General features: G+C 50.0%; 1 protein-coding gene across 1 annotated transcript; it reads left to right on the top strand.

The window, feature by feature from the left end:
* The first annotated feature begins 464 nt into the window (after positions 1 to 464).
* On the top strand, positions 465 to 10,909 carry NOCT (nocturnin). Its single transcript, XM_072928722.1, has 3 exons — positions 465 to 2,800; positions 7,699 to 7,968; positions 8,791 to 10,909. Exons 1-3 carry the CDS (start codon positions 2,011 to 2,013, stop codon positions 9,624 to 9,626), a joined length of 1,896 nt encoding a protein of 631 aa, XP_072784823.1. The 5' UTR covers positions 465 to 2,010; the 3' UTR covers positions 9,627 to 10,909.
* Positions 10,910 to 11,287: the final 378 nt, after the last annotated feature.

The raw sequence follows: 11,287 nt of genomic DNA on the forward strand, positions 1-11,287 counted from the left end.
ACTATCACAATCTATGCTTTGATAATCAAAAAGGAAATGAGAAACAAAGACAAACAGATAAAATCACAGATGAGAATAACAGAAGTAGCACAAGCCTCCAGGGGTGAAATTTGGACGCAATCAGTCAGCGCCAAGAGGGTTCAAAGCATCAAAATGGTACAAGGGATGAAACCCAGCTCCAGAAATGAGACAGGGAAGTCTGAACAAGGAAGCAAATCAAGCAGAGGATGGGCAGAAAGAAAAGCTAACTCCATGATCCCAGAAGACTCTAGGTATTCTCCCAAGTTGTCTCTGAACCCCTAGCAAGTAAACTTCCAAAATCCAGGCAAGAAGAGTGGCACCAGGTGATGAAAGAAAGACAAACAATGCACCTGCTTTCAGAGGGGAAGGAAAGTTCCTTGCACTATGAAAATTTGTGAAGAACAACCTGACAATGACAAATGTGGCTGGAATGGAGAGTAACACAAAGACAAGCAAATTTGTGGTGGGCTGTATGCAGGAGACAGTGGTGAAGAGGTGCGGCAAGAAGCTTAGGGAGACAATAAGATTTAGAAGACATAATGTGAAAGAAGCATGTTTACTTTTTATAGGGGAAAATAAAGACCAGGCCCATGAAAAGCAGTCTGCCAGATTAAAATACTGCCAGAACAATGGCAGGGATCAACCAGTGTTGCTCAAGCCAAGATGCACTTCCTGCACTCAGGGAAAGCAGGGTCATCTGTTATGCTTAGGAAAGACAAGCACCTAGAAAGTCAGAGATCGTACAACATGCCAGTAGAAAAGATGAGTCCCATTTTTCTGATGGCACCTTCAGCCCTGGAAGCCAATTTAATCTCTGGAAAGGTCAGAACTCCCTTTGCCTGTACCCAAAGGCATGCCTACATATGTGCCCAAAACCAACAAGTTTTCTCAGAGTTCGGTGAGGTTGTGAAATCCCCTTGGCTTGCAGCTTAGAACAAGGTCACATGTCACCACAGAGGCAGCCTGCAGGCAATTCATTCTGACAGCACAAAGAACAGAGTTAAGGTCCTCTCCAAAACCTGACTTCTGCTTGGCAGCGGAGCCCAGCCTGTGATACTGCTGAACTGAGACAACTCTTTTGAGGTTGCTCTGGAATGGTCTTTTTTAATGCTTGCACAAATACTTTTGAGGATCCCCATTCATTGATATTGATCAGTTCCTGAACTGTCTGGCAGTTGCAGAGGTGGGCTGTTGGCTCCATCTGGTTAATGTGGCAGGATTAACCAGAAGCATCCTTAGTCTCCCCAGTGTCCCTTCTTCTGGATGTCCCCCATCCTGTTGTACAGTTGGTGCAGTGATCTGATGGGGCTTGGGAGCCCACCAAGAGAAGAATGCCCCAGCAGCCAAACCAAACCTTCCACTCTGATGATCCTCGAGGTCTTTTTTCCACCTGTATGATTCTACAATTCTCTCTTGTCTCCAGAGGATGGCTATAACCACCCTAAGCCCAGTAGACAGCAAGCTGCAGAAAAAAAACTTTGACAACAGGCACTGGAACACCAAAATACAGGGAACACAGGGATCAGCTCCCGTGCCCTAATGCCATCTTCCTGGCAAGAGAAAGCCTGAGAAAAAGAGGGATGAGCCAGGGGTGCTTAGGCAGACCCAGGTCTAATGCCATGCTGCCAGTTAATCCTTGTTCCTGCAGCAGCATCCCTCACAGAAGGCATCTGCCTCCCCCAGGCCCTCTTGGTAGTTTATCAAACACATAAAGGATCAAGTATTTCTGGGGATTAAAAAAAAAGTCATATTTTGAGAAGGAAGCTTGTTCAGACCAGCTGCAGGCACTGCCCTAATTTCAGCACAGGAATTTCGGGCTGCCCTTGGCCTGACACAGGGCGCTGGAGCAAAGAGGACACGGGAAGCAGAGGGGAACAAGAAACAAGAGCACCTGGCAGAGGCGCCCCCAGCTCCCTGCTCTGGGGCCCAGACCCCCTTTATCGGGGGTCGCTCCCCTATTCCCCCCCATAGGGGAGCATCCCATAGGGGATGGCACGTGCGGGATGCCGCGCTGGGGGAATGTCCCGTTCTCCACGTGGTCTTGGGGACATGGCGGGCGTGGGCAGGGGGATGCGCCTGGCATCCCAGTGCCTCTCCCTAGCGCTGCGGACACCCGCGCGGCTGCGCTCGGGCTCCCACGCGTGCCGGGCCCCGCGGCTCCCGGCAGGGCGGGGCGGCCGCGGATCCGTGACGTGCGTGGAACAGAGGGCGCCCGTCACTGCCGTCACCGGCGGGAGCTCCTCCGGGCCAGACCACTCTACGGCGGGTAGGGGAGGCGGGAGCGGCCACGGGGCGCGTTCTTCCCACCGCAGCGCCCTCCGCCAGCGGCAGCGGCAGCCGCGGGACGGGTCATGGAAAACCGGCTCGCTGGTCTTCGCGGGCGGGCTCGGTGTGCGGGTGGCGGTGCCGGGAGCGTTTGTTGGTACCTCGTCCCTCCCCCTCTGGAGCTCGGGTGGTAGTGCCCGATGTATGCGCCGCGCGGGGCTCCGCCGCCTCTATAAGCGTGGCCGCGGGGCGGGCGTGGGACCCGCTGCGCCACTGATCCCGCCCGGTGCCGCCCGATCCCTGCCGGTCCCGCTTCGTCCCGCCGGGAGCATGTACCAGAGCTCCGCGCGCTGCCTCTGCTCGGCCCTTCCCGCCCTCTGCTGCGCTCCCGCCGCCGCCTCGGCCTCCCGCCTGCCGCTGCCGCGGCCCCGCTCCCACCCGCCGGCCCCCGGCCCCGCCGCCCCGCGGGCATCAGCGGGCGGCCCGCCCGCCCTGGGGACGCCGCCCCGCACAGGTGGGTACTGGCCGAGGCACAGGTGGGTACTGGCCGAGGCACAGGTGGGTACTGGCGAGGAGGGTGCGTAGGGAACCGCGCGGGGTCACAGCCGGGCGGCTGGTGCCGGGCTGCTGCTGTCAGAGCAGGATCTGCGCTGTCCTGCCCGTGTCAGCGTGGTCCTTGTCACTCGCCAGCCGCCTCTCCGGGGCTGGACCGACCCTTGGGCTCTAAAGCAGTGGCCGCGGCGTTCGCGCACCCGGTGTGAGCGGGCGGCATCCCGCAGCATCGCGGCGGGCGCTGCCGGACAGCCCTCTGGAGCTTCGGGCGTTTCTGGCTCCGTGTGAGGGATAGGGCACCCTCCGCGCCCACAGGTAGGCTGGGTGCTTGGAGAAAACCCAGGTATCGGTGGGCTGCCCTGTCTGGTGAGCCAGAGGGTCAGTGTCCACATGCCGCTGTCAGGAACCTCTCTCGCATAGCTGGGCTACTCTCTTTAGCGCTGCCCTTTGTGTAGGATATGCTTGACTCACGGTGGGGTCTTTTCACTCAAGACAATGTGTGGGAACAGCCCAGGTTACCCTCTGGCTGGCAGCAGCAGCCATCAGGTCCCTATTTGCCTGTACTGTTCAGTAATTAATCCCTGTCTTTCATTTCCCACACGAGACTTGGAAAGTGCCCAGGTGCCCTTGTGTGCCTGTGCAGACACCACCTTGGTGTGGTGCACCCACCGCATCCCTGTGGTCGGATCCAGCCTTGAGCTACCTCTGTTGACTCTGGCCGTGGCCAGAATGCCCACCCAGAACCATTGCTGCTGAAAGCTGGGGCAGCAGGGCAGCAGCCACCATGCTCCAGGCTGTTACTGTGCCCAGCTTTTATCATTGAATGGCTGGGGTTGGAAGAGACCTTAAAGGTCATCTGGTTCTAGCCCTCCCTCAATGGGCAGGGACACCTCTCACTGGATCAGGTCGCTTAAAGCCCTATCCCAAGCTGGGCTTGGACACTTCCAGTGACAGAACAGCCACCGCTTCTCTGGACAATATGTTTGAGGCTGTATTACGTATCTGGCATGCATGAAGATCCACTTTGCCCTACTGCCTTCAGCTGGGGTTGGGTTAAAGTGAGTTCATTCCCTATTGCTGCTGTTACAGGAGGAGTGTAAAAGCCAGGCTAGGGCAGGGTGCTTCTGTTCCTCCTGTTGAAGCTAGGCCAGATGCCATATGGCAGGATTGAAGCTTCATGGCACTACAGGGAAGAGGAGAGTATGCATCTGAGAGCTGGCAGAATCGAGCTCATGATTAATAAAGCACTCATGAAGATAAAGCTTTCCAGAGCTTGTGCCAAATACTGATTCTCTATATTACTGGAGGCAGAATTTGAGGTTCCCTCTTCTTTCTGGTGTTGCCTGTTGAGAACAGGCAGCTTCTGACATGCTCTGACAAACTCATTGCTGTCGGACACATGGTTGTACACGTAGCATGATATCTTGGTAGCTTGGATTTTGTCACATGGCGGTGGCGCCTGTCAAGTTGTTCCTAGAACTGGGGTTCCAGGGAGGGCATTTCTAGCTGCTGCCAGCCTCTGGGGCTGTGGAGGCTGATGCAACTTCTGACTGCAGTTGCCTCTGGCAACTGGTGTGTGGAGTCATTCACCTGGCAGGGAATGCCTTGTGGTAAACAGGGTAGGGCTTCTGGCTGAAAGTGGTGCTGGGAGATATGACCTGGAAGGAGGGGAAATGAGAATGTTGTTCACCTTACCCAAAAGGTCAGGGCCCAATACCTTTCTGCAGCCCTCATCTCTGAAGCAAAGTCCTTAAAGTCTTGTCTCTGATGGCTTGTTGCCTGAGATCCTAGAAGTTCATCTCTTCTGTGCTGGATGATGCAAGAAACCTTCCAACTTTATACCCTTTTCTTACATTTAATTCACAGTTTGAATTCTTCCCTTGCCCTTACTATGCTGAGGTAACACCCTTGCTGAGGGGAAGGAAGTTTTTGATTTTAAGCACCTTGAATAGTAATTGCTGAGTTGGTATTCCCTGTTACATAACGCCAAGAGAATCACTTTCATGTTTGCTTGGTACAGTGCAAGCTCAGAAGTCTCCTTGTGCCTCTGCCCCCTCCAGCACCACAGCGTCAAAGCTTTGGCAGCACACATTATCCCAGAAAGTTACAGGTCACTTAACTTGCACTGTAAGATTTCAGGGTGCTGACCTTGTATTGTACAGCTGGACTACTGTGGACAGGGTTCATCATTGCAGAAATAACAACATGGATTCTGTATTTGGAGTTTTCATGTTCAGGTTGTTGGTCTGGCCCCTGTTCTGCAGAACACCTCAGTCTGTATTATCATGATTTCAGTACTTTGGGTGCAAAGAACTTGTGCAGACAAGCAGTCATCTTAATCTGGAATCTTTCCAAGGAGCCCCCTTCTTCAGCCAAGAACTTTCAAGCCACCTGTATCAGGACTGAAAGTGCTTAATTTACAGTCCAGACCCTCTTTCACACAATCATCTCTGGGTCCTCAAAAGAAGACTGAAGCTCTTTTTCCTTCCTGAGACATGACTGACTTTTAAGAGCTGTCAGATCAGTTCTGGGCCATAGTACAGGTTAGTCTATGCTTTACACCCCATAAAGAGCTGGATACACCACGATCCCAGGGGTGATGAGATTTAGACAATACTCTGGCTTTGTTTGCAGCTTGGCTGGTGGAGGCTGAGCTTGGCCTTGTTCCTGCTGTAACAGCTGTAAGCTGCTCAGGGCTTTGCCAGCAGACCTTTGACTCCAGCTGTGTCGCACCTACCTTGTCCCTTTCAGCGTAATCCCTCTGACTCAGGTCAAGCCACAGGCAGCCTAAGAGCTTGCTAATGGCTTCTTGGAGGGTTATTATTTCCCAGTGTTCCTTTGGAGAGCGCCACATGAGCCATGGTCATCCATGGCATAGCAGGGGCTGACAGCAACCCTGATGCAGCAGAAAACACTGTGCTTATCTCCAGTTGCAGCACTTAGCCATGGGTTGTACCTGTCCTAAAAATAGGTGTGTGGCTCCCTGTGGAGTGTCTATTAAAAGCTCTACTGATTTCTTTGGGTTTCTACATGGCTGCCTGGCAGCCCTGGTTGTGTGTTAACTGTACTCTTCTGTATCCAGCACAGAGTGTGCTTTCATTCCTGCTCCCATACCCTTCACAGCCATGTCAGGGTCCTGCTTAGGGATTTTGTGTTTTCCCTCACTATTAAATGCCACTTCTTCTACTTCAGCAGTACTTGGCTTCTTGAGAAGAATTGTAAACTGAGAAAGACTGCAGAAACTGAAACACTACACATGGCTTCCCTGGGAAGACGTGTGTAAGCTCAAGATCACATCTCAGTTTGAGGAACTCCTAAAAGGACAGAGATGATGATAAACATCCTATATCTAATCTAAATTCCCATTTCACAACTTTCTTGGAACTGTTCCATGGGCTTACACACACACATTAAAGCAAGTAGTTTTGAGTATCTTTTAAAAGTACCCATTTTCCTGAATACAGTGATGTGAGGCTTGTACTGGAGAGTCTTTCTTTTCCTCCTGAGTATGTTTATTGGACTGTAAGGGTGTACATCTTACTGCCTGCCACTCTAGCCTGTCATTATTGTATGTCTGTCACCAGCTCTTGAAATTGTAGTGCTGTAATTCAATCTGAATATGCAGCCAAATCTGCCACAAGATGTGAGCACAACATGACAATTTCATCCTCTTCCTTTTTTAAGTAACTCAAATGTACAGATAAGCCTACTCAAAAACCACTGTGGGCCAACAGCAGTGCAACACTGAAGTTATTTTGTTCAAGATTCCCTTTGCAAAAGGCATTCAGAGTAAATAAGTTGAGACAACAAAACTCAGTCAGCGTTTCCTCTTATGCAAGTTGCTGTGGTGCAAGCACTGCCCTTCCTGCCTATGTTTGAAGGAGCAAAGCCCTCCCCCCTGAGATCGGGTTGGAGAGCTCTTGCACACACACAATATAGAAATGCCACAAAATGTGCATAAACCAAAGGGTCAGAACAGAGCAGGGACACATGTGCATCCCCAGTGGGATGGGGGGACCTCCCTGCACGAGATAGCGGGCTGGGTCAGGGCCAGTTGCATTAGCAAGGAGAGCTGGAGAGAGCCGCTTGTGTGCAGATCGTGTGGGTAAGATGGCCAAAGGAATAGGAGGTGGCTGGGGCCCAGGGAGGACTGCAGGGAGTACTGGAAACTGCTGAGCTGGGGCAAGGCACAGCACAAAAGAGTGAGAAGATAAAGGGAGAAAGGGGGGGAGGGAGGGTGAACATAGGGATGTGGAGCTGTGAGACACCACATCCTGAGGTCTAAGCCAGCAGAAGCATCTGGCTGCTTCGTGCTCATGACATCATTACTGCTCTGGGGATAAATGACACTGATCAGAGATTCCTATTAAATAGTAACCTGAGGGTTAGTCAGGTTAACTGGAGTCTGCAACCTGGAGGCATCCCAGATGGACACAGGGTGCATCTCCAGCAGAAGGAAATGATGCGCATGAAATGAGGAGCAGGCAGCATTTGTCCACCTGCTGGGCTCTCTCCTCTGTGAACAGGGAAAAAGCGTGCTCTATTGTGTTTTCTACAATATATGCAGAGTTAATCTTAGCCCTGCTAATTCTGGTTGAAAGACTTCTTTAATGCCTTAGGAGACAGCAGCATGATGTCTTAAACCAGGCTGTTTGCAGGGTGCAGCCCCTGGTGACAGGCTGAACATGCCAGGCAGAACATGGGGCTGCACAGGACTAACCCTATTTCTGCATCTGTATTTTGTCTCAGACTCAGGAACAGGCTCCTGCACAAACAACCAATGTTGTTGTTGCAACAAGGTACCCAAGTGAGGAGGAGAGTTGTGGTGGACCATCTCTAACACCAGTTTTTCCCTTGCAGTGTGCTCCATGGGAAACAGCACCAGCCGGCTCTACAGCGTGCTAGCCAAGACGCTGAGCAGTGGTGCTGTAGCCCAGCACCAGGACTGCCTGGAGCAGCTGGACTCAGCACAGCTGGATCCTATAGACCCCAAGGATTTGCTGGAGGAATGTCAGATTGTTCTGCAGAAGCGGCCACCCCGGTTTCAGAGGAACTTTGTGAACCTGAAGAAAAAGAGCACCAGTAGCCACCGCCCCATCCGGGTCATGCAGTGGAACATCCTCGCCCAAGGTAGGAGATGCTTGTGAGCTCAAGGTGTGAGCTTGAGATCAAATGCAGCGATGAAAACCCTGGCAGAGCAGAGGGAAAGGAGTGAACTACATGAGATACAACTGACTGAGGGCCAGGGGGAATATTTTGAGCACTTGAAATAGTGGCTCTCCTGTCCCATAGGAAAGGAAATAAAGGATCTCTCCTTGCAACTCTGATGCCAAAGATAGCCCTGCATTCCTGTCTTAAGTGAACATAGTGTATTCTAAAAGCTGTGACCCTCAGTTTTAGATGGTTGTTAACCCCACAGAAAACTCATCCTTTTCCTGAGTTTTATTTGTAAAGTTTCTCTTCAGTTTCTGATTACCTTATTGGTGAACTATCCATAAATTCAGATCTGCTATGGGAATTCTTAATGCTTAAAAAAAACTTTAACTGCTAGTTTTGAATCAAGGCTGTAAATTGACAAGTGCAGCAGCCTCATCTTAAAATATTTTGGAGTGGGAAATTTCCCTCATAAGGATTGCCTTAACCTTCTGCAGTTAAGTCACTTTTAACCCACTTCATTTTATTTTGGCTTAAGCTGCAGCAGCCACATGTGGAAGTACTTGCTCTTGTGTAGTGGGCAGAGGGGGAGAAAGTCTTAATATATCTTTTATCTGTAAAAGGAACTTAATTTTTTTTGAGTGACTCCAGTGACTTGAGAAGGGGTTCTCACACCAGCTGGAAAATCTGGTACCCTTAAAGTCACTACATGTAAACTGATAAAACCTGGAGGATGAGAGGCTGTTTCAGCTATCAGTAACTTTTGGGTTTTTTGTTTACCCTCCCTGCTAATTCCAGCTCTCGGGGAAGGCAAAGACAACTTTGTTCAGTGCCCCATGGAAGCTCTGAAATGGGAGGAGAGGAAGTGCCTCATCCTGGAGGAAATCCTTGCATACAAGCCTGACATCTTGTGCCTTCAGGAAGTTGACCACTACTTTGACACCTTTGAACCACTCCTCAGTCGCCTGGGCTACCAGTGCACGTTCTTTCCGAAGCCGTGGTCACCGTGCCTGGATGTGGAGCACAACAATGGGCCAGATGGCTGCGCCATGTTCTTCCTCAAGGAACGCTTTGAGCTCGTCAACAGTGCCAACATCCGGCTGATGGCCATGAAGCTGAAGACCAACCAGGTGGCTATTGCTCAGACACTGAAGTGCCATGAAACCGGGAGGCTCTTCTGCATCGCCGTCACCCACCTGAAAGCCCGCACAGGCTGGGAGAGGTTCCGCTCTGCTCAGGGCTGTGATCTCCTGCAGAACCTGAAGAACATCACCCAAGGAGCAAAGATCCCCTTGATTGTCTGTGGAGACTTCAATGCAGAGCCAACCGAGGAGGTCTACAGGGAGTTTTCGAACTCCAGCCTCAATTTAAACAGTGCGTACAAGCTGCTGAGCCCCGATGGACAGTCGGAACCCCCCTACACCACCTGGAAGATCCGGCCCTCTGGAGAGTGCCGGCACACGCTGGATTATATCTGGTATTCCCAGCATGCCTTGAATGTGAACTCAGCCCTGGGCTTGCTGACTGAAGAGCAAATTGGGCCCAACAGGCTGCCCTCATTCAATTACCCTTCCGATCACCTGTCCCTTGTATGTGACTTTAGTTTTAATCAGGACCCTGACAGGCTGCTGTAATGTCTTGGAGTGCCACCTGGTATTGCAGTGTTTGAACTCACTGGTCTTTTAGAGAAAACCTTTGAAGCTAGATGCTGTTGAAAGGTGAGAAAATACTGTTGACTAACCATTATTTCAGGCACTTGTTTGGAGTTACACTTGCTGTTCAACCCTCATTAATGTGCAGCCTTCAAGGGAGGAAGAAGGAAGCCAGTGTTCTCATCACACTCTTCCTGCCGCATCAGGGTTTGAAAACTAGAAGGCAAATGGCTTTATTCTTTCACTAAGCCCACTGTTTTAAGGATTTAATCCTCTAATGAATGTGGAGGCCTTAGTATTTAAATCAAAACACTTGTGTTTGTAAAACATCTTGCCCTGACAGCATGCTAGTATGTATTTCATGTTAAGCTTTTGCAAGTACTAAAGGGAGCGAGGTTTGACTACCCAGTGAGATTATCTTAAATCTTTTTCTGTTGCAATATGAAGGAAGTTTAATGCAGTTTAGACAAAAGGCTAAGCTCATAATACTGTGGTCTTGTCATTTTTCCATGACCTGAGATGACAAATTCATTAGAAGTGTGAGGAAGGAAGGACCCCTCCAGTAAGAGCAAGAGAGGAAAGAGAGGCTGGCTATGACCTAGAGTAATACCCTCACTTTTCCAAAACAATGTGCATGTATCTATCACACACATACAGCCTGCAGGCTGTACAGTGTGACTGTACCTTCATCTCTTCTGTGCTTCCCTCTGGAGGACACAGCTAACCAGGGACTGTTTCTTCCTCTGCTTTGAGTATTACTTTTCTAAATTGTTTAAATTTGTAGTCCTGTCAGTCTTGCTGTTTCAGTAAAGGGCCAGTCTTAATATTGAAAGATTTTCTTTTATTTTTATTCAGAAACTAAAGCTACACTGAAACCTGTTATAAGACAAAATTTATTAATTGAGAGAATAAATAAATCTGATTTGAAATCATAGAGTGACAGTGTTCAGGAGCCTCTTCCTGTGACCCAGGAAAACCCTGGGAAAGCATCTGGGCTACAATAGAGGTGTGTTAGTATAGTAACTGCTGTGGTTGCTCACCGGTGACATAGGAATTGCACATATGTGTTGTAAATATACCATTATGCCAGAAAATGGCATAGGAGAGAGGGAGGACGAGGGACAGCAGTTGGAGTTGTGCTGACATTTAGATAGTTGAGGAAGATATGGCAGGGCAAATAAAGCAGTATTTTCACATGAAGTAGGGTGCATAATAACTCCTAAATGTTCCAGGTGTTTATTAATAAAACTCTTTGGAAAAAAGTAGTATCTCAGCTGCTGTCTTTCTCACTTTGCTGTCCCAAGTTCCTGTTGCCAAGGAGGTGACCTGTCTCAAGTAGTTTGAACTTCAAGTTGGTGCTGATGCTTCCCCTTCCAGACCTCTTTTCCCCCATCCCTAACCCTAATCTCAGAGTGGCATGGCTGCTTTGCCTTCACAGCGCACACTCTTTCTCCAGCTTGGAATGTCCAAATTTCTCAAGTCTGAAGGGAAGTGAGTTATGCTTAGCTGTTAAGCTGCTCACTCTTCTAGTTAGAGAGGAAACCTACACTGTATTACTGTAAATATTTCCCTTTCCAACAGTTGTGTGGAGCTACAAACCTGCAAAGCAAGGTGCAAGAATTCCTTCCTGAGGGCTGCTAAAT

Source organism: Taeniopygia guttata, chromosome 4, assembly GCF_048771995.1.
Source record: "Taeniopygia guttata chromosome 4, bTaeGut7.mat, whole genome shotgun sequence".
In the NCBI taxonomy this organism is placed as follows: Eukaryota; Metazoa; Chordata; class Aves; order Passeriformes; family Estrildidae; genus Taeniopygia; species Taeniopygia guttata.